Here is a 24,944-nt window from a genome sequence, read left to right on the forward strand (position 1 = left end):
ACTGCGAGCCAGGCCTAATCGCCCAACATCAGTGCCCAACCTCACTAATGCTCTTGTAGCTGAATGAAAGCAAGTCCCCGCAGCAACGTTCCAACATCTAGTGGAAAGCCTTCCCAAAAGAGTGTAGGCTGTTATAGCAGCAAAGTGGGGAACAACTCCATATTATTGCCCATGATTTTAGAATGAGACGTTTGACGAGCAGGTGTCCACATACCTTTGGTAATAGAGTGTAGTTCAAACCAAATTAGGGCAGCTCATGTCTGACCTATTTTATGTATTCTGATGAATTCTGACTGACATGTGCCTTGTAAGGCTGTGAGTGTAGCTCTTCCTACATGAACATAAACGCATAATAAAGTGGCTATGAAATGAACATTGTGTTGCATGTTGCTGCTGAGTGACATGTAATGCATTACTTTTCATTACAAGTTAGGCCTTCTTAAAGAGTTTTACCATAAGCCATGGTAGGCCTGTGCCAGTTAATCAGTGGCATGCCTCTAGAAACTAAAGAATACATCACTTAAGACATTTGAATCAAGTAAAACAGCGAGGAATCATATATCATGGCAATGTTGAATCATTCAAGTGTTTATGGGATGATGTCAGCAACATGTAATTCATAGTGGAGATAGAAAACATTTGCCAGAACAATGAGGTGCTGTAGAAAGCAAAGAATTATATTACTGTAAAGGTCTTCATTCCTGGTGTTATTGAATTACAATAAGCCATGTATTTGAGTGTTGGAGATGTTTCATGATCTCATAGAATACTTGAAGTTTGCAGGCCTTCCATTTACGTTAAGACTTTCTAAATTCCCTTTTTAAGGCAGGAGTGTGTTAACCAAGGTGAGACTGGCAAACAGGTCATTCTTGGTTTTAACTGGTGTCACTGAGTCTAAAGTAGTCTGACACGTCACTGAAACTGTTCAGCAAATCATGAGTGTGATGACAAAGAACATGATCCGTAGCAGGGGATTTAAAAGCTTCAGTACATTTATTAACAGTTGTGGAGTTAATGATGCCAGAGAGAGTGGGGACAGACATTTTTAAGAGGAGGAGGAAGAATTTTTAAAACAATACTGAGATGGTTAGAGACACACACATCAATAGTTTTCAGGTTATCAAACCATAGGACAGCACGAGATCAAGAGGATGGCCTTTGTTGTGCGTAGGTCCCTGTGGTGTGTAGGACAAAGTTAAAGGGTTCTATTAGGTTAAGAAACACCTCAGATAGCTCATTATTTGGGCAACACATATTTTGGTGTATTTAAGTATAGTGTTGGTTGTGTGGGATGCTGCTACTCATGCTGCTGCTCAGACTCAGGCCATGATGAGCCAGGTAATCCAGCCCAGTAGGGTCTGTCCCCCTGCCAGGAGACAGGTAACCTAGGGACAGGTTAGGATCTGTGTCTCTCTCATCTCAAGACCAGGTTTAGCAAGAAACCAGAAGAGAACTACACCAACACCAACCAGTTCTAATCTAGCATAAGAGTGTTTGTGTTAACTAATTAACAGCAAAAACCATCAGTGGGAATATCCCACATCTGTACACACCTAAGAACATAAACCACTGAAACACTAGTAATACATTTCATTCATATGGAGCCTTTTTCTAACCCAAGGACACTGTACATGAGAAAGAAGCAACATAATACAAATTCTACTCAGATGAACAGCAGAGATAAATGTTTATTTCACAAAAAAAGAGCCAGAATGCTAGTGTAATTTGTCATTCAGTTTAAAAAAACATGTACTCGTGTCATCTCTCTTGTTTCCTTTCTGAATGAGTGCTAGTGTTTTTTGTACAAAGCCGCCAGTGCAGTGCTCCAGCACTTGAGATTAGAGCATGGCTCATTAGTGTCATTGGAGAGTAATGTTTACAGGGGACTGCAATGGCTGGGGGTCTTTTGTTGTTCTCTCTCCTTTTATTTTCACCCTCTCCAAGAAGACCTAGTTTTGAAATGAAAAATACATATCACACTTGAGAGTGAAGGATGAAAAGAAGCTCTGACGTCAATGAAGCATGAAAACAAAAAACTCTTGACTGTAACCTGGTAACAACCATCGCAGTGAAGAGTGCAGGGGCTTTGTTGAAGAACAGGGGCAAAGGGCTAACACACATGCACACACTTTAATGGGACTCTTCTGGTTGTGATAAACTGAGGAAGATTTATTTGTTCACTGGCCGTGTCCTGTTTTTCTGAAACATTAACATGGGTTTCCACAGCAACCAAGCCATAGTGAACATGAGGAAAAAGAGACAATTATAGTCCATTCACGGCTTGTTTCATAAATGTGGTGTGAAATAGGATGTTCTATGAAAGACTTGCATAAAAATGATCACAAGTGTTGCTTTCATAGAAGGCAAAAAAACTCCAAAGAGAGTGGTGACCCTTTTTCTAGTGAAAGCCCAGAGGAAATGGAGTCCTTGTCCTATAAACTTTGAAACCCAGCAGGAGACTGGCTACAACACCATTAGTACTCCTACACTCAGCATGGCAAATTATGGCTTTTCAACCAGAATGTGAACTGCACCTCAGTACATGGGAAAAGGTACGTTCTGTCATCTAGAACTACAAAGACAATTCTGAAAAGTGTATCCAGATATATCAAAACATATGAAAAGTGGATTTTAGCTTCTCTTCAGAGAATGACAGAAACATTTGTTCAACAAAGCCTGACTAACAACTTGACTTGTTTTTATGTGTGTATGTGTGTGTGTGTGTGTGTGACATTTTTCTTCATGTAGTAATAAAGTACAGTGTATGTTACTAGAAATCAGACTCAACATATCAGTATTCCACCCTATTCACATGTGGAAGCAGATGAAATGCCTCGGGTGAAAGAGAATTGCAGTGCCAAGCATATTTCCTGAAACCACCATCAACAAAAGTAGATCAGTGTTTTATCTTGTCTTTTATACACTTGGCAGAATGTACAGACGTATGCCACTAGTAACACTCACGACATAATCATCAGCTACGAGGTTAGAGCTATTATTGATAGGCCAGTGTAGAAGTCTAATGTTGAATTTGTTAAATGAGAATTCGCATTTGTTTTGATTAAATGTAAACATTTATTATGGTGTTGAAATTGTAGTTTTTTTAATTGTAACCTGTAGGTCCCCAGGGCACCATAGAAAATGAGACCCTGGTCTCAATGGCCTCCCCTGATTAAATACAAGCACTTATATTTCTGCTTTCATTGTATACATTAGTGATTCCTTGATTATTTTTAGGTGGCTCATCACTACACTTTCCTGCAGATATATCCATGGCCTCATTGGCCTGCTCAGAATAATGTGTTTGTTTTGACAGTGCAGACTGACAGTACAGGTTAATTTAACTGACCTTTCCTGGAATCCACAGCAATACTTAAGCAACTGCACTGAACTGAACTGTCACGGTTGTCGTTGGTAGAAATGGAGGACCAAAACGCAGCAGGTACGTGAATGCTCATCTTGATTTTTAATTATCTTCAAAAATGAACATACAAAATAACAAAACCGAAAAACGAACAACTAACAAACAGTCTGGCAAAGCATAGGCTCAACACAGAACAATCACCCCAGAAACCCGGAAATACCCTTTACACAAACACACCACACCGAACCACATAAAACAAATACCCTCTGCCACGTCCTGACCAAACTACCAAAACAATTAACCTTATACTGGCCAGGACGTGACATGAACTGGATACACACAGCACAGTAATAGGAAACTAGCCATTTGCTTTGTTTTTCAAAACAAATCCATTACTTTAAAAAGAGCATTAGAACAAAATCAAATGTTTTTTTCTGTATTACATGATTACAGATAAGCCCAAGCAAACATGTTCAGGACTGACCCTTGCACTCAGTGCAGTTTCATTTCCAGTGACAAATGCAGCGCACATTCCCAGACACTGACAGCCTCAGTCTTTATAGTATGAATGCATGGATAAATGGACACTTCTATTCATATCCTACTCATTACAGACCAATTCCATAGAGAATCCGGTTGCAACAAATATATCAATACAGAGACGGCTTCAAAGACAATGTGCCAATACACCTTATCAGATACTCAGCTGAGCATTAGTTACAATACACTATCTCACTATGAAGTGTACTCCACTAAATCAAACCCCCTCTACTGGAATAAACATACAAACCAGGCATAGGTAGAAACTATTTGATGTATCATAGGTTATGAAAAAGAAGGGAAAAGCAAATGAATGTCATTTTAATAGAGCTTGAGAGACCAAAAGGTACATATTTGGTTTGCTGCTGGAATATTAACATTGGGATCAGCAGTTCATAAATCATAAATGCCCTAAATCTACTTTAATTCAATAATTATATGTCATTAGAACTGACATTAGTCTTAGCTTAAGATCTATTTCTAACATTGTGGGTGCTCAGAGAGAGCTACAGCGACATAACAGTAAGAATGAGAAGGTACTGCTGAAGAAAACAGATGAAGAAAATACCAAGTGGTGCCAATGATCAGTGAAATGAAATGAGACCATGATGCAAACTAATCCCGACATATGCTAAAGTACAATTTATGGGTAAATATACAATTAAATCATGGCACTATAAAGATAAAAAGGCTGCTGAGACTGTCTAAATGACTTTGTTAGATAGATGTTTAAACTGAGGAAGAGAGTATTGCCCAATGGGTTTTGAAATGCCCAATGGGTTTTGAAAACTAGCCAGATTATATCACTTTGCAGGCAGTGGTATCTAACCCTGATGTATAGTGTGGACATTGTATGGCTACTCTGTTAAAGTGAGAGTTTTATTTAGTGGTATAAGAATAAGTATAGTAAAAACATGCTTTAATCAGGGGAAGTGGGCTTTTAGATTCTCCCTCAGAGCGACCTTACGCAGGCGAGCCAGTGCAGCTAACCATGTGTACCCTTCAGCCATCTCAAATGTCAAACAAGGCTTTAGTGGATCAGAGGGATTCTGGCTTCTGGCCAACCCAAAGTCAAGTCGCTAAGTTAAGCACTTGCCAATTAAAATGTAATATTTTCATTTGTGTTGTCATCTGTGCATATCAAACATAAATTAGGCCCCTGACCCCTTTTAGATTAATCTTTCAAATTTGGTTAATCATCCAGGATTGGGAGAGTCAGTAACATCACTGGAGCGTGAGGTAAGTGCCATAATCCATGTGTGATGCCAGTAACTTTAAGGCAGACGAATCTCCTCAGCACATGGCAGCTCCATGTTCTCCTACGATGCAACACTTTGTCACATTATCATACAGTATGGTGATTACTGACTGTTCACGACTCGCACAAAATGCCTTTGAAATTTAAACTAAGTATTCAATTTGAGACTGAAGCTTGTAATTTTATCACAGCTTTCTTGTTTTACTGAGACAAATACTGTAAGGTGCATGTTTACAACAGACTTCATAGTATGCACTACATTCTATCTGTTCCAGAGAGCCAGCCCCTCTAGAGGAGTGGTATGTTTGAGAGGATTCAGTGGTGAAAGCTTCTCTCTGTGCCAGCCAGAGCCTCATGTGACTGTCCCCATTATCTTGGAATGTCACAATTAGAGATACACAGCACTCAGGCCTGAATCTGTGTCTGATAGTCCACAGAAGGAGCCTTCACCACTGGGCTATGATGTTTATTAAATCTGCTTACTCACTAAGCCAACATGACTATGTTCATAATATTCCAGGAAGATAACACACTAGAAGGCAAATCATTTTGATGATTAATTCCTATACTTGAGGAACAGTTGTTTATAAGAGTATGAACTAGTGGGAAGCCTTGGTGGGGTCACTTCAAACTGGAGTCAGACACTAAAATGAAAGGACAATGGTTTCCATCATATAATTACTGCATTATGTGGGCCACTGAAGTGCAGTTGTGTTGTGCATAAATACACAGCATGTCACGTTGTTGCACGAGATCTGGTGTCCACTGCCTGAGAAACATGATTCATTGGTCCAAATGAAAGGAATACATCAGGTAAAGTGCCAAGACTCAGATTGAGCAACTTATATATGACACAAAATATCCTCCTGCTGTTCCTCAAGCAATTGAGAATTGGAGAAAACACCAGCAATAAACATGTAAATGAGATTGCTAATTGTTTTGTCGCACGGTGTCAACCTGACCTGAAATTTGACTCATTACTCACTTAAGTAATTACACATCATGACCCCTTCATCTTGATTGAAAGTGACATCCATTAACCTATCAAGTCCACTTATGTGTAATATAATGCATCTATTACGTGGTGATAACCATCCTCTGATCTCTGGTCCACCTCTTATGAGTGGCAAAGTGCTCAAGACAGAAGTCTTTTGATTCTTCCTCTTTTTAGATCTAATATCATTACACAGAAATGTACTCAGAACATTTCCATGATTTTCAATTCCACAATTCAACGTCTATTTGAGGACTACATCATTAAATTGAATGCTCCACTATAATAAAATGAAAGAAATTCCATCATCATTTTTGCCTAATCAAATAAAGCATCCGTATTTTGATGGGTAGAGTGAAGGGTTTCGAACAGAGGGCTTCCTTTCCCTCTCCTCCTGTCGATCTTTCTGTGCTGACAATTTTCTTCCCTGTCACATCCTCCGCAGAAGCACCGGGAGGAAGATAATTGATCAATCAGGCTAATTGAACAGTCTGGACAGTTAGCCCACCATAGCAGATGTGCCAATTTGCATTAATTAAGACAGAGATGAGTCTTAATCACTGTACTGGCTTTGATTGACAACATAAACACCTCCTGTCGCAAATCCTGGATACACTCGCTCTTTTCTAAAAAGGAAATACAGTCGTTTCTATATGTCAGAGGCATTTATTTCATGATCCACTGCCAATGCGGTTACTATAAGCAGTGAAAGAGTGGAATGATTCAAATGGAAAGTAGTGGAGTAAAGAGAGAAAAACAGACCCAACAGACCTGACATTATGAAATGCTCAGGATTTACATATCTTATTGGATTATCATTCTGAATAGTGAGTGCCATTCATAATAATAGATGATCATTGAAAGTAACAATATGATAAATCTATGGAGATGATGCAAGTAATATTTACGCTAATTTTCTATCGCTGAATGAGCTCTTTATCTATAGAACACTCAACAATGAGGAACATTGTTGTATTTCCAAAACCACATTTAACAAATACGGCCTCTCTAATGTCAGAGGTAAATGTGAATTTGCGTATGACTGCTCTAGCTTTGTTTACTCCAGAAGATGGGCATGGGAAAAGACAAAAAAGAAGAAGCAAAATGTCAACTTTTTATATCCATTGTAGTCCAGCTCTTTACAAGCCCAGGCATGGTATTTGAGTAAAACTGCAGCTCCAAATTTGATTAAAGCCATTAGTCCCATCATGGACTAATGGGGATCCTAATAAATACCAATGGACTAAAGTGTAGCCTACCACTCGTGTTTAAACTATTACAGCTGTATAATCCCATTCAATTATATCCACATCCCCTATTTTATGAGATTACTTTAAATGTGTTCAGTCCATGTCAATTTCATTTAAATGCAAACTTGATTAATCCAAGCATAGCTGCAAACAGTAATTGTGTTGAAATGTTTTAAAGAAAAGCACAGATGGACGCCACATCGTTCCTGTGATCGTTCCTGATTTTAAGGATTCTCAGCTAGACAGTGAGCTGTCTGTACTCAGAATAACGGTAGAAGGTTATAGAACAGCTAAAGGAAGATTTCATTATCTCCCGTTGGGAAGGAAGAGGAGAAGGGATGATTTGATTATTTTAATTACCTACAGCAGCATTTTCATTTATGGTACAAATGAAATTCAATAAGAGAAGTAACAACAGCTACTATACTATAGGACTTTTGCCACAGCACCCAACATGAACAGCAATGGTCTAACTATACAGGGTAGTCTGACATACAGTATGCAAGCTGGAGTCTGTTTCTTTATCGCAGTGATCTTGCTCAAGTTGACCTGCATTTGATGTATCCTCTGTACATCAGTTAGATAAAAGGTTTGATGTATCTTCTGTACATCAGTCAGATAAAAGGTTTGATGTATCCTCTGTACATCAGTCAGATAAAAGGTTTGATGTATCTTCTGTACATCAGTCAGATAAAAGGTTTGATGTATCTTCTGTACATCAGTCAGATAAAAGGTTTGATGTATCCTCTGTACATCAGTCAGATAAAAGGTTTGATGTATCCTCTGTACATCAGTCAGATAAAAGGTTTGATGTATCCTCTGTACATCAGTCAGATAAAAGGTTCACAGGTTGCCCACTGCAAATTGTTTGTAAAGAAAATAAAATGAGCTAAATTGTATTCTCTACTTGTCCCCATGTTCACTCAGCACAGGAAAACGACATTGCAACAAATTAAGTTTGCTCTGGCAAGATATTTGCTATAAAGCTCTTACAGACCCAGATAAGCTTGACCTAACCTCTGAGGAAAGGAAACGGTGAATCAATCTGTCCAGCATAGCTACTCAGTAAATAAAAGGCTGCTCTGTAAGCCGGGTCTTTAAAAGGCGAGACGCAGATGGGATCAGATTGAAGCGGGGACACTTCTAATCAAACGGAGTAGTGGACGTGATCCACAAAGGGAGTTTTCATGCAATAGTTCACCTGTCACCCGGAGTGTTGCTGGAGTTCAGACCACCACACACACACCCACACATACATATTAAGATGGCGCTGAAGAGGGTGGCTGACGTTCCACATACCCATAACCAATTGTGCTATTTTGTTAGTTTTTTTGCGTTGTTTGTAACTTGTGTTTTTACTTATTTTGTACATAATGTTGCTGCTACCGTCTCTTATGACCGAAAATAACTTCTGGACATCAGAACTGGGATTACTCACCATGAACTGGAAGAAGTTTTTTCCTTTAACGAGTCTGACGAGGAAGATAGACTGCTCTCCCTGGAACAGGCCCAGATCCTCGTCATTTGCGTGAAGAAAAGACGGAGGAAAAGAGGACGCAGATCGGGCTGTATTTTGGGAATCCGTAGGCGAGCGAGTAAACTCCCACTGCCATCTATTCTACTTGCTAACATGCAATCATTGGAAAATAAAATGTATGACCTACGATTACGACCTACGATTATCCTACCAACGGGACATTAAGAACTGTAATATCTTATGTTTCACCGAGTCGTGGCAGAATGACGACACGGATAATATAGAGCTGGAGGGATTTTCGTTGGTTGCCATGAAGTGCTTTGAAAGGCTGGCTCACATGGCTCACATCAACAGCATACTCCTAAATACCCAAGACCCACTCCAATTGACATACCGCACCAACAGATCCACAGATGACGCAATCTCATTCGCACTCCACACTGCCCTTTCCCAACTGGACAAAAATAACACCTATGTGAGAATGCTGTTCATTGACTACAGCTCAGCGTTTAACACCATAGTGCCCACGAAGCTCATCACTAAGCTAAGGACCCTGGGACTAAACACCTCCCTCTGCAACTGGATCCTGGACCTACTGATGGGCCGCCCACAGGTGGTAAGGGTAGGCAACAACACATCCGCCACGCTGATCCTCAACACTGGGGCCCCTCAAGGGTGTGTACTTAGTCCCCTCCTGTTCTCCCTCTTCACCCATGACTGCGTGGCCACGCACGGCTCAAACACCATCATTAAGTTTCCAGACGACACAACAGTGGTAGGCCTGATCACCGACAACGATGAGACAGCCTATAGTGAGGAGGTCAGAGAACTGGCAGTGTGGTGCAAGGACAACAACCTCTCCCTCAATGTGAGCAAGACAAAGGAGCTGATCGTGTACTACAGGAACCGGCCCCCATTAACATCACTAGGGCTGTAGTGGAGCGGGTCGAGAGTTTCAAGTTCCTTGGTGTCCACATCACCAACGATCTATCATGGTCCAAACACACCAAGTCAGTCGTGAATAGGGCACAACAAAACCTTTTCCCCCTCAGGAGACTGAAAAGATTTGGCATGGTCCCGAGATGCTCAAAATGTTCTACAGCTGCACCATTGAGAGCATCCTGACCAGTTGCATCACCGCCTGATATGGCAACTGCTCGGCATCTGACCATAAGACCCTATAGAGGGTAGTGTGTACGGCCCAGTACATCACTGGGGCCAGGCTTCCTGCAATCCAGTGTCAGAGGCAAGCCCATAAAATTGTCAGAGACTCCAGTCAACCAAGTCATAGACTGTTTTCTCTACTACCGCACGCCAAGCGGTACAGGAGCGCCAAGTCTAGGACCAAAAGGCTTCTTAACAGGTTCTACCCCAAGCCATATGACTGCTGAACAATTAATGAAATGGCCACCGGACTATCACATTGACCCCCCCCCCCCCCATTTGTTTTGTACACTGCTGCTACTTGCTGTTTATTATCTATGCATAGTCACTTCACCCCTACCTAGATGTACAAATTACCTCTAAATGACCTCTAACCCCGCACACTGACTCGGTACCGGTACCCCCTGTATATAGCCTCGTTATTGTTATGTTATTGTGTTACTTTTTATTATTTTTTATTTTAGTTTATTTGGTAAATATTTTCTTAACTCTTCTTGAACTGCACTGTTGGTTAAGGGCTTGCAAGTAACATTTCACGGTAAGGTCTACACTTGTATTCGGCGCATGTGACAAATAAAGTTTGATTTGATTCACACACGCATACACTCATGCACAGACACACATTCATGCTCAAGCACAGCGCTTTGAGCCTGCTGTTCTGGTATCTACAGCAGAGCCAAGTTTAAGACAAAGTCCATAGCTCTCCACTGGGCTATCAAACTGTGCCCCAGGCATACATCCATCTGTGGGAAACATGGCAAATGCTCTCCCACACTGCAAGGCCCAGCCTTTATCTATAGATGGTACTACTGAGCAGGAATGTGACCTTTGATTTGGCTTTGCACATGGAATTGGACCGTATGCTGCCCAATGAAAACTCAGAAAGGATTTGCTTGGTCTCTCAAGCGAGGCAGATGAGCAAATAACTGTTTGGGTGGCAATTATCAGTTTAATGCAATTTATACATTTAGATAAGTGTCAGCGTAAGTGTCTCCATGTGAGACACATCAACACAGAGAGAGAGGGAGAAAGAGGGAGAAAGAGAGAGAAAGAGAGAGAGAGAGAGCGAGATGGCTCATTAGGAGTGCAGTCATCCTATATCCCAATGACACTGACTACACCGATAGGAAAGCAGCAGCCAGCCAACCAGATAGACATTCATATCATGGCACAAATACAATTTCTGTTTTTGTCTTTTCGAAAGGGTAGTCCGTGTTCTAATGATAAAGATCATGCTTAAAAGTGCAGACATCTATAGGCAATCTCTGTGCTCTGTGAGAATAAAAGGCCATCCTTTGTCATTTATTGAAGAGGCTGTCTGGCTTTCTCTATAAGAACACTCCACAACAAGATGCAGCCAACAGCCTGGGCTATATCAGATAAGCCCATAGCAGACACTGAGCTCTATCTAACGGCTCTGACGTTTGCAGCACTTTTTGGACCAGTGAATGGTGGCTTGTGTGGAAATGTTCAAAAGTGGAGCCTGGACAGGCCTGGTTACTTCTGCTCTGCTTCTTCACTTCTGAACCTTGGCCACATAGCCAGCAGGGCTAGAGGGATTTGCACATATCTGCACAGATGCTGGCCGAGTGAGCAGGGACAACGCTGCATTGTTCTCGCCTTTCGTTCGTGCAGCAAGAGCAGGGCAGTATCCTTGCAGATGGCTAGAGGGGCTACGTGGGAAATTAACAGATCCCCACCAGCATGTACTACACTTGAGTTAGTGATGGACCGTTGGCAGTGCTCCCTAGAGATGACACTGTGTGCCGTACTGAGTACAGTACATGCCAATTACAAGATACAGCTGACACGTACATCAACAATATACAATACTGTAGCAATAGACACATACACTACCATACTGTAGAATCTCTATGGTTATCTCTACAAAAAGAAAACAAGGAACAAATAGCAAACAATGAATCCTCTTCCAGCTATGAGAAACCATTTTTGTACTTGATAAATACAAGGACTCCCAAGTCACAACAGAAAACAAACATGGTGTCACTGTTACATAAGGGTGGAGTGTGTCCATTTATTTTTAATGCAGGTGAGACCCATCTCAGCTCAGAGGGAGAGAGCATAGGACCCCTGATAGAGGACTGAGGCTGCTGGATGCCAGATCACTGTTTTGCAGCTCTGCCAAGCAGGTAATTCAATAGCAGCAGTAACATGAACAAAATATACCCGGCACAGCTGACTCCTTTTATGCAATTTTACTAATTTCTTTAAGTGAAATTTCTTTTAAAAAATGTGGGATTCTTGGAATTTGTGTATTCATCATGCTCTTTAAACTCATGAAGTCTCTCTGTTGGACAGATTAATAATAAGGTATGTTTGAGTGAAGTCTGCCAGTGAAAACACAAGTGTATTACGATGCAGCTAGCAGTGCAGAAACCAGGGAAATGTCTGTCCTGATTAATGAAAACAACTCAGTCAAACTTGAAACACAAGACATAGGCTGTGTCTACTTTAAATATTGGCTTGCAAAACAAATAAAGCACTTTTATTGTTATTATCATGAATTGTAAACTGGGCATAAATGTGTTTGTTTTTCATTTAGTCAAGAGTGAAGACACTAGCTTCAGAAAACAGATTCTGATAGGTTCAAAAACGATAAGTGCGTCAGTGGGAGGGATTTGGATCCCAATGGATCCACAATCTCCCCCATTTTCTTTGCAGTGATGCTCTTGGCCGACAAATTTGATAGGCTGGCATAACAAGTGGCTTCTTCTTCTTGTGTGAGTGTTTGGGCATGTAGAGGGACACTAGCTGCCAGGGAGACCAAGTGCTGCCGGAATTCTCTGCAACACTCTCAGAGCCAACAGGAATTTCGAAAGTATGTTCATTACATAATGCTATGTAATTAAACCTAACATCTGAGTAAAGTATAGGCTTTTTGTCTTAAACAGTGGTATAATGATTCTGGGATTCATCCATGCAGGTATAGACAGTACAGTATCTGGGGGAAACAGTTTCCATGCTGTTTGGACAGCTACTGAGTGTAGGCCTGTGCAGCGGTAGATTTTTCTTGTCGGTTGCTGGACTGAACTGAAGCTCAACTTATCATAGGCTGCAGATGTCCCCTGCCCTATCTGACTGGTGGCTAAAAGGAAACTGTTACAAGCCCTTCGGTCTCTAATGCCCAAACATTGTCTTTTTTCCTGCATAAGCATATGCATGGTTTCCTGCCCTGATACAGTGAAAATGTAAAGCCAACTCACCTCGACAATGTCGGAGTTGGTTCTGCTCTCGTGGGGCTCGTTGTACTCAGTGTATTTGAGCAGGACCTTGTCCATATCTGTGCTCGCATACTGAAAGAGTTTGTTTGAGCTGTTGAATATGATCAGGGCTATCTCACAGTCACATAGAACGCTGAGCTCATAGGCCTTCTTCATTAGCCCAAACTTCCTCTTCGTGAAGGTAACCTGAGGAGACAGTGACCATCATCATCAGTTACACACAGAACAAAATCAGATAAAAAAATTACTATTCAAATTCAGAAAATATGCATAGATACATCCACACATATTTAGTATGCATGTATAAAAGAGGGTGATTAAACAGAATTGGAAATGATGTTGAGCAGCAGCCTGGGGGTGTTCTTACTGGTTGGATAGGGGTCAGGCTGCAGCAGCACAGTTTCAGAACTAATAATAAGACACTTCCCTATCTCCATCTCTCATAATACAGAAGTCATAAGTTCAGAAGTCATACGTTTTTCCTTTAGGAAAACTACAGTGAGGATATGAGGCTGGTGTGATTGGTTAGCAGGCCAGAGGTCAGGCAGTATAAAGTCATGTAGCGGTTAGGTAAGCTGAATTAGGACGTTGGGAACAGGAATCCATACATTACATTAGCTCCTGACTCCATGTACGGTACGGACAGCGGTCCCTCCCTGCCCCTGCATCACTCTGCCTGTAACACGAGCCCACAGACGGGACTGTAGGTCATGCATCACTCCAGGGGTAGTGAAACCTAACCCTCTCTGCAGACTTTCTGTCCTGCATCTCTTCAGCTCTGTATCTGTGGTTGCCTGTACCCGATACACACGTCATTATGTAGCACTGCTTTATTGTCTATGCAGTAATGTATGCTATGACCCTCTATCATTGTAAAACCTCATCCAGACAAACAGGGAAACAAGGAATGCAGATGTTCTTCCATTGGTATATTTTACAGGCAGTGTACTTTGAGACTGTACAAGCGGTTCTGTAATGTTGTTTATGTGAAACACCTCCTCGATAGCATTTATGCAAGCTTATCTTCCTCACAGTGTGCATCATGTAAAGTGCATTCAGTTACAGTACATTGAGAGCTATTCTATGGATATGCCAGTGAAAGCTGTGCTTCAGGCCAAAGCAGAGTGAATGTGTCTGTATTCACTTCCACCAATTTCACTGACCTACTAAGAGGAGCTAGGCAGATGAGCTAGCTTTGTTCAACTTTAATTGGTCACAGCTTGTGCCTACCCTCATTTAAAATGGCATAATGCAACATAATCCTATGAGTTGTATAGCTTCTCTGTCTCAACTGAGCCAGTGGGGTCACTTCAACTGTTAAAAATGAATTTCAAATGTTCCACACGGCAGGTAATTACACAGGTCCATTATAACTCTGGGAGACACACAGGGCTTTCCACGTCAGTTTTGGACATGATGACAAAACCAAATACCAGAATAACATTTCCTAAAGTGACACAGTGTAAATGCATGAGTTGCAAGTCTTAGAACATGTTACGTTAATGACCTTTGACATATGGATATATACAAGTCCTGCTGGAGAGCAGTTTCTCTATCCATTGCTTTTGTGCATGTCATAGTGTTTATTTGTGCCGTGGAGGCAATACGCTGCATGAGGGCAGACAAGGGTATGTGCCGTCTCTGTATCCTTGGTCCACAGAGGACCAGTCCCCACTCTGTTCTCATCAGACCTGACTATAACAATGTATAGTACAGTAGGCTACAGTAGCCCCTGGTGCAGGTTAATGGGTTGGCGTATGACAAGCCAAACCACCTGACATTGACCTCCCTTGACTCACTCTCCTCCTCAGAGCTGCTTACTTGTTTACTTGTTTGTTTGTTTAACCATCTGGAAAGCACTGACTGTCATGTGGGGAAAAAATTAACAAATTGACAGCCTTTTAGCAGATGAGTGTGTCTGCTAAGCTAAGCCACAGAGGGAGGGAAACGTCACCTTTCAGCAGGAAGCAGGCAGCTAACCTTAGGTGAGTGAACTGAACTGGTGGGCTGGGACTTTGTTCTGCCTGGCTGGGCTGGCCCTCAGTGTGCTGAGTGGAGTAGCAGGGCCACAGCACTGCGCTGACCCAGGCTCCTGCTTCATTTCACCCAGAGGAGCACAGAGACCTGGATCGCCCCCGCAGAGCCAGCTGCTCTTAAAGAGGAGTGTTCCCTATTCTAGTATACTGTCTGTATCCTTTCACTGACTGGAGATACTGTAGGATGTCTGAAATGGTTTCTGTACTGTATTCTCTTATCAGAGAATAAAATACAGACAATGTCAAACAACATGCCCACATACTGTGCTTCATACTAATGTACAATGAGCGACATTTTGATCATCGACTAATATCTTAGATGCAGCGAGAACAAGCTGCATGTGTCATGACAGTCAGTATCCTACACCGCACAGTTGAGACCTTGCTAAGGCGTGGGCCTTTGGGTTGACACCCCTCTCAGTGGAAAACCACAAGGCCCTTTGAGTTCACGTGGGCTAGTCTATAGGTAGTGCTTTCCTATGGCTCGCAAAGAAACCCACACACACAGACACCATTCTATGGGTTCCTCAAGAATTTCGGTGGTGTAATGATTATGTTCAGTTAATGTACTGTCTAATTCATGCAATTCACGGTGACAGAGGAAGTGGTATCCACTGTAAATCATGTGAAACAAACTTCTTTTGAGTACCACAAGTTACTAGTGTGTTCCTATTACTCTCTACCAAACATTCAACTGCAAATATGGAAACAAGAAAATGACTAAACTTTTCTAAACTCTGAACTTAAAATGCATCTATTTCTCCATCTTTTTGCAGCCTTTGATAAGGTTATTATAATATCCCACACACACAATGCCTACCAGACAGACAGTAATTATATTAGGATTTTTCAACTGACTATGAGCCTGGCTGAAAACCTTGACCTTTTCAGATTCTCTCTCATTGCTAGTGACGCGCTGGGGGTGCTAATTCTGTCCTCATAGAACACTTTCTCCAACTACTTTTCCTTCATGACTCCACCACTCATCCTATGAAGTGCACGTCTCAGGCATTGCTGTTCCAAAATTCTCCGTTGACAACTGTAATCATCAATGAAATGCGGGAAGACGAACGAAGAGGAAAAGTGATGTGACATCAATAGAATGTCTAGCTTGGTCAAGTGGTTATATACAGTACCAGTAAAAGGTTTGGACACACCTACTCATTCAAGGGCTTTCATTATTTTTATTATTTTCTACATTGTAGAATAATAGTGAAGACATCAAAACTATGAAATAACACATATGGAATCATGTAGTAACCAAAAAAAGTGTTAAACAAATAAAAATATATGTTATATTTGAGAATCTTCAAAGTAGCCACCCCCCCCAAAAAAAATTAAATAATAATTGCCTTGATGACAGTTTTGCACACTCTTGGCATTAATTCAACCAGCTTCATGAGTTAGTCAGCTGGAAGACATTTCAATTAACAGGTGTGCCTTGTTAAAAAAAAATTGTGGAATTTCTTTCCTTCTTAATGCGTTTGAGCCAATCAGTTGTGTTGTGACAAGGTAGGGGGGGTATACAGAAGAAAGCCCTATTTGGTAAAAAAAAACAAGTCCATATTATGGAAAGAACAGCTCAAATAAGCAAAGAGAAACGACAGTCCATTATTACTTTAAGACATGAAGGTCAGTCAATATGGAAGAATTTCAATTATGAAACTGTCTCTCATGTGTAATGAACACGATGGGAAACAGAGAGCTGGTTCCAAGCGCAGGGCGCAGCAGGTGTTTATTGTAAAGGACCACAGGAGGAGGCAGGTAGATGGGTCCAGGGGCAGGCAGAAGGTCATACACAGGGGTCCAAAAAGGCATCAGTACAGGCAGGGAAAAGGCTAGTAACGTCATCCAGAAGATCAGGCAATAGGTTGATAACAGGAAATCCAATAGGGTATAGTACAGGCAGGGAATAGGCAATAGGCGTCGTTCATGAAGCAGGCAAAAACTTTATATACGGGAGGATGAAATTACGGAAACACAGAGCTCCAAATAGAAGTGTGTCACAAAACAAACAATATCTCACAATGATGGAGTGCAAAGAACTGAACTAAATAGTGTGTGATAATGACATACAGGTGTGTAAACAGGTGATCAGAATTCAGGTGATTGGGATCTGGAGAGTGAGCTGTGTTCAGGGGATCTATGTGTTTGAGAGTGTGAGCTGGAAAGTGTGCTGGAAAGTGAGCTGCGTTCAGGGGATCTACGTGTTTGAGAGTGTGAGTTGGAAGCAGACGTTACATCATGAGGACCGCCACAGAAAAGGAAGACCCAGAGTTACCTCTGCTGTAGAGGATAAGTTCATTTGAGTTTTGTGTAGTCGCAAAAACCATCAAGCGCTTTGATGAAACTGGCCCTCATGAGGACCACCACAGGAAAGGAAGACCCAGAGTTACCTCTGCTGTAGAGGATAAGTTCATTAGAGTTACCAGCCTCAGAAATTGTAGCTCAAATAAATGCTTCATGGAGTTCAAGTAACAGACACATCTCAACATCAACTGTTCAGAGGAGACTGTGTGAATCAGGCCTTCATGGTTAAATTGCTGCAAATAAACCACTACTAAAGGACACCAATAAGAAGAAGAGACTTGCTTGGGCCAAGAAACATGAGCAATGGACATTAGACCAGTGGAAATCTATTCTTTGTTCTGATGAGTCCAAATTAGAGATTTTCTGTTCCAACCTCCGTGTCTTTGTGAGACGCAGAGTAGGTGAACGGATGATCTTCGCATGTGTGGTTCCATCCGTGAAGCATGGAGGATGAGGTGTGATGGTGTGGAGGTGCTTTGCTGGTGACACTGTCTGTGTTTTTTTTTTTTATTCAAGGCACACTTAACCAGCATGGCTACCACAGCATTCTGCAGCGATACGCCATCCCATCTGGTTTTGGCTTAGTGGGACTATCATTTGTTTTTCAACAGGACAATGACCCAACACACCTCCAGCCTGTGTAAGGGCTATTTGACCAAGAAGGATAGTGATGGAGTGGTGCATCAGATGACCTGGCCACCACAATCACCCGACCTCAACCCAATTGAGATGGTTGGGATGAGTTGGACCGCAGAGTGAAGGAAAAGCAACCAACAAGTGCTCGGCATATGTGGGAACTCCTTCAAGATTGTTGGAAAAGCATTCCAGTCGACCCTGGTTGAGAGAATGCCAAGAGTGTGCAAATCTCTCATCAAGGCAAAGGGTGGCTACTTCGAAGAATCTCAAATCTATTTTGATTTGTTTAACCCTTTTTTAGTTTTGATGTCTTCACTGTTATTCTAAAATGTAGAAAATAGTAAAAATAAAGAAAAACCCTTGAATGAGAAGGTGTGTCCAAACTTTTGACTGGTACTGTATATGACCTACTGTACTGAAAATAATGTGTTGCCAGAGATCAAACTGAGTGCATGGTCGTCTTGCTCTGTCATGAAAGGATCATGTAGACTAGGGATGGGCAACTTTGATGGAGGTGGAGCCACAATAAATCTGAACTCATGATGAGGGGCCGCAGTTGCTCACAGGTCTGTGTCCATACCCACACATTCATTCAACTGATTTGTGCAATCAATCTATTTGTGCAGTGAAACTACTTAACTCTCTTAACAATGCATTATACCAGTAGCCAGGGCCAGCCCTAGCCTTCTGGGGGCCTAATCAAGATTTTGTTGGGGCCTCCCCACCTCGCGGGCAAAACATTTTACTGGCCCCTGTCTTAACAGCGGAGAAGAATTTACGTTTAAAAGTTAATTTCCTGCAATTGTACACATTGTGCCATGACTTATGACATGTTAAAGGTAGACTCAGCGACATGACGTAGACGAAGAAAGTAAACAGCATAGTGGGTGCTGATGCACAACCAAATTTTGAAATTGTACTTTGCGTATTCTACTATTCTAACTCTCAACAGTAATCTATCACTGTCCATCTGTGCGCCCTGGCACCAGCTGAGAGAGTGACCCGGGCCCCCTGGCTGTGCAGCACTAGAGTACAGTACTAGGCACAGGGCCTTCCTTCATGTCCTGTCTGGCTGGATCAGCTCTGACGAGGGGGACGGACATCCACAAGTCCCCCATTCCAATGGACCCCCGTAGCACCCAGATGTCTGGCCAGCAAGCTGCGCTTGACCTTGAAACCTAACTGTAAGATTCTTCCCATTAAACTCCATGAAATGAGCCCACCGCTCAAGCTCTTCTGCTAGGTCTACATTGATAGTGTATGTATAGAGTTTCGTTGAACAATTTCACTATTCAACTCGGCTGAGCCGGTGAGAGGACTGCTGCTAGAAAAATAATGTAATTATTGTTCAGTATTGGACGTCATTTGAATCATTACAGTCATTACAGTTTTTCTGCTCCTGATGGGTACATTGTCTCTGCTTTTTAACCTGACAACAGGAGCAGACCACTAAACTTCCCTCACTAACCCCTTGCTAATACTTAAATATGGGGAAAGAAACCCTAATAGTATCTGTTTCACATACAGCTGCTACCCTCTCATTTGTAAGACAGTTAAAGATTCTACTTTTCAAACATGCGTCATAGGCAGTGCACTCCATCTAGCCTCCCCCGTTTTCCCTGTTGTCTCTCTCTCCATTCTCTATCAACATGGATTTTACCTGTTCAAAAAAGAACGGAGTTGGCCTGAGAGCTTTCAGAGTTTCAGAGCGGGGAGCGAAAGGGATGAAAAATAGTGATGTGCTCCGATGCTTCCTCGGTGAGAGAGGGAGAGACAGCGAGAGAGAGAGGAGAGAGCAGCACTGTGCCCACGAGCATGTGACGTGCCAAAGCCAAATCCAAAGTGAGCCACAGCAAGGGCAGGCAACCCTCCACCCAGCAGGAAAATCATCAAACTTTTAATGACTTGGGCAATTACCCCCGGTGAGCCTGCTTAATGGCATCCAGAGGACGTCGTTAGACATGAGGAGCTAGCTACGCAGAGCTCTCTAGGCCAGCCACAGCCAGCCTCACTCCACTCCACAACTAAACAAGGCCACTCTGTACCTTTCACTGGGAGGGAGACCCCACACATGCTGCTGCTAAAAAGTCCTTCTCGGCTCTTCCATGGGCTCTCATGTTGTTATTTTGTACTATTCATGAGGCAAGGACCATCACAACACAATCAAGCCACAACAGAGAGCTTCTCTGTTTGCAAGGCACTTCTCATCAGGCCATGTGAGCGTACTTAAGCCAGATTCGCCCTCAGGGATTCATCTCAGAACATTCCCCTACTCTTCAATTATCCAGCCAGACTGTCTAAATGAGACAGGTGAGTGTTATCATTAGGAGTTGTAATTGTAGGGTGGTGCTGAGCTGAGGATGGATCTATCCACAGTAATCCTGTTGTCCAGCTCCATTATAGCATTCATCCCTTACACAGGTTTTCAATTAGCATGTCAGGCAGGCTGCTCTGCTCTGTGAGGCTGGCTGAGCTGAAGCTTCTCTCTCCCTCCCTTTGCCTGCACTAAGGGCCACACTCCGGGACTGGTGTCTAGGACGGGGTGGGCTCTCTGTACCAGCTTACTGTACTCATGACAGGACCTCAGCCTCCATATTTCATACACCTAGTGGATGAAGAGAAGGAACACAGTAGAACCAAGGGGATCTAGGGTGAGCATCATAAAATAACGCTATGGTTATGAAATCTACATCTATTCATTAAAAGGTGATTTGGCTAAAATGTTGGCTATTATTACATTTTAGAGAATTGATAGGTGAGTCAATCCAAAGGTAATCAAAGAAACATCCTAGAAATGACACACTTTACGTGCTCTGCCTGAGCTCATTCCTGCATGGGCTCTTGAGTCTAATCCATTTGTTTTGATAGATAGTGCAATTACAGACCTCCCAGCCCATGCCACACTCGCTGCCATAAATCGTGAAAGGTCAACAGCCCTTCCAGAGCACTTCTATGATGATATGAGAAGACCCCCCCGCGCGCAGCGTCCTGTATTACCACGCTATTTAATTAGCCTACTTAAGGCCTTCGTTCACTTTAACGCTATGAATATGGATTGCTGGCAGTGAAGCCACATGGATAACGATTCTAATTGTCTTCCGACAATGAGCTCGTATGCTAATGGTCGTTTCCCCTTGGTTAGGAGCACACCCCAGGGACAGGACACTGTGTGTTTCAAGGTCCATGGAGAGAAGATACACACACATCACATTACCATGGTGAAGCTTCATTTTAGCAGCACTCCCAGTGTATTCACAGTGTGCCCTATTCTCATAGAAGAGTCTCTGTTGCTGAGCCAGCGAAACCACAGTAATGGTAGCGCCTGGGCATTACTGATAACCATTATGGGAGATGAAGTGTGACATTTCAGAATCGTATGGAAAGACAACACACACATAAATGACTAAGCAGTGTGTGTCTCCACGCCTGTACTTTTCTGTAAAACAATACAGTACTGTAAGTGTATTTCCCTTCTACACTTTACTCTACAAGCCGCAAGTTTTCAGAGGGTTCCCAGCTTGTCAATTCAGCAATCAGAAACAACCTGAATCTACGTTCTTTCTTTCTTCATTTTCCTTTTTTGCTGATGTTACAGGTCAGTGCAGATAGTGCAGATACTAATGCTCTGGCATGTGTCTGCTCACCCCTGGACTGCTATTTAGATCCCACCCAGAAACAGGTGTTATGCTGATAATTGGCCCATTGTGTAGATTTTGGTATCTCACTTGGCTGAGCTGCATCCCACACAGTAACTGTCAGAGACATGGGGGAGCGGGAGCAGAGCAGCTGAGGGGCAGGGTCACGAGGTCTCATGTTATCACCCTCAGGAGGGTGAGCAAAACCCCAATTAACTTTCTGTGCGCATGGCATGAAAGTTGTTTCACCTGCTAGAGAGTGCAAATGATATTTTGAGAGGGTGCGAATAGGATACATCCTATTTTTATATTTATTCTCAGTAATACCAATTACATCACCGAAGACATTCTTTGAAAAACTATACTCGGTCATAAAAGTATATTTGGAAGTAAATTAAACGTATTCTACAAGAACCAATATTCCAATTTTAAAAACACAACCTTTGGAACAATCCTTAGATAGCTTTTCAGAATTCCCCGATAAATGGGTCCAAATGGAAAACTAAAAACATAGAAAGCGTAAATGACTTGGTAATAGGAAATACATTTATTTCGATGACAGAATTAAAAAGCAGTTTGGACTGACCAATGTACATATTTTCAAATAGATGTAACATAAAAGTTTCATATCACAAAATTTCAATTTGAAATCGTTTGGACATCAGAGCAATTTTGAGGGAATCTCATTTGAGTCAGAAAAGGATGTTCATATGATAGGCAAGATATGCAAAACCTTGCAGAGATCCTATTCCAACTGACAATCTCTTAGAAACGAATATAAACCATTGGAACCAAGACTTAAAAACAACTGATGTTGGCACAAGATGGAGTGAATGTTGGAATATAACTAAATTACAGTTAACAAAAATGTACGATTAATCCTGTATAAACTAATGTATAAAATGTATTATGTAAAAGAAAAAATTCACAAATTCTACAGCACAACGGCAGAGTCATGTCTTAAGTGCAAAACTAACAATGACTCAATAATCCATGCCTTCTGGGAATGCAATAAAGTCCAAAAGTTATGGGCGGAGTAAAAAAGTTAGCTGTCAGAAGTGTTACAATGCAAATGTACACTACCGTTCAAAAAAGAGATCACTTAGAAATGTCCTTGTTTTTTTAAAGAAAAGCACATTTTTGACCATTAAAATAACATCAAATTGATCAGAAATACAGTGTAGACATTGTCAATGTTGTAAATGACTATTGTAGCTGGAAACGGCTGACTTGTAATGGAATATCTACATAGGCGTACAGAGGCCCATTATCAGCAACCATCAATCCCATGTTCCAATTGCACAATGTGTTAGCTAATCCAAGTTTATCATATTAAAAGGCTAATTGATCATTAGAAAACCCTTTTGTAATTATGTTCGCACAGCTGAAAATGGTTGTTCTGATTAAAAAGCAATAAAACTGGCCTTCTTTAGACTAGTTGAGTTTCTGGAGCATCAGCATTTGTGGGTTCGATTATAGGCTCAAAATGGCCAGAAGCAAGGAACTTTCTTCTGAAACTCTTCAGTCTATTCTTGTTCTGAGAAATGAAGGCTATTCCATGCGAGAAATTGCCTAGAAACTGAAGATCTCGTACAACGCTGTGCACTACTCCCTTCACAGAACAGCTCAAACTGACTCTAACCAGAATAGAAAGAAGAGTGGGAGGCCCCGGTGCACAACTGAGCAAGAGGACAAGTACATCAGAGGGTCTAGTTTGAGAAAAGTCCTCAACTGGCAGCTTCATTAAATAGTACCCGCAAAACACCATTCTCAACGTCAACAGTGAAGAGGCGACTCCGGGATGCTGGCCTTCTAGACAACGTGCCTTTGGAACACAGGAGTGATGGTTGCTGATAATGGGCCCCTGTACGCCTATGTAAACATTCCATTAAAAATCAGCCATTCCCAGCTACAATAGTCATTTACAACATTAACAATGTCTACACTCTATTTCTGATCAATTTGATGTTATTTTAATGGACAAAAAAAGTGCTTTCTTTCAAAAAAACAAGCACATTTCTAAGTGACCCCAAACTTTTGAACAGTAGGGTACTTTAAATCTGTCTGTCTGCATATTTCAAGACATGGCATATGAGGGTGCAGTGAGATACCCGATGGGTTGGACGGTACTTTTCTTGTCAATCATCTTGTAAAAACGTATACTTAAAAACTGGAAATCAACCAATCGTCCCTTGTTAACATAATGGAAAGGTCAAATGCTTTATTATCTAAATGTTGAAAGTATGTGGGCAACGGAGAGAAACAAAATGGTGCAGTTTGAGGCCATGTGGCGGAGAGTGATGCGGGCGCTGGAGAGAGGGTGTGAGCAGGTGGGTCTGGGTAGGTCCGATGTCATTGATGTGCGACAGTATGCTGTCATTTGTAAATGTATGTTTTGTATTGTTAAATAATATATATTTATCTTACCCCCAAAAAAGGATATATCCTACTGGATCGGGATCAAAAGACCACTTCTCCATACTTTATCAAAGGTGTAATGCAAAATATAAAACATATTTCTGTTCACAGGAACACCTATAGTACTATCTGATATACTGTAGATGTAATGCAGTGATATGAAAACTCTAGGGATCCCTGTTCTCCACAGCTATACAGTAGGCCTCTGAGACAGTGGTTGAGCAGACAGGACTGGGATGTGTTGTGCTGTTTAGGGGTTTATATTTAGCGTGAGCAGGCAGACAGACTGAATTCCAGGGCAGGCCTCTCTACTCTGTGGCTGGCCAGTACCAGAGCCATGGCAGTTAGAGTCGAGGGAGAGAAGGGTGCTGTGTGTCCGGCTGACTGACCCACCCTGCTAATGACAGGGTGCTGTGGTGCAGTGGCTGCTCCTAATTACTACCAAGTAGCTGCAACCGCATGGAGCCGCGCGGAGCCCAGCGAGGGGCCCTGCCAGGCCAAGGGACAAGTCCTCCAGTGTAGAGAGGCCGCAGTCACCCCACTTCGCCCTGCTCACTCACTGCTCAGTGCTCTGGGTTCACTCCCACGCCAAGCAGCCCCTGCTGCAGCCTGTTATACTG

The 24,944-nt window shown here is 42.1% G+C and overlaps 1 protein-coding gene across 10 annotated transcripts in view; it reads right to left on the bottom strand.

Annotated features, from left to right (window-relative positions):
• The window catches only part of mef2aa (myocyte enhancer factor 2aa), a 131,427-nt gene that overhangs the window by 49,462 nt on the left and 57,021 nt on the right, over positions 1-24,944 (bottom strand). For all 10 annotated transcript variants that reach the window (XM_045697148.1, XM_045697149.1, XM_045697147.1 and 7 more), the window contains exon 4: positions 13,272-13,475. In XM_045697148.1, the coding sequence (XP_045553104.1) occupies positions 13,272-13,475 (204 nt within the window). The remainder of the gene's footprint in view (positions 1-13,271; positions 13,476-24,944) is intronic.

Source organism: Salmo salar, chromosome ssa16, assembly GCF_905237065.1.
Source record: "Salmo salar chromosome ssa16, Ssal_v3.1, whole genome shotgun sequence".
Taxonomy (NCBI): domain Eukaryota; kingdom Metazoa; phylum Chordata; class Actinopteri; order Salmoniformes; family Salmonidae; genus Salmo; species Salmo salar.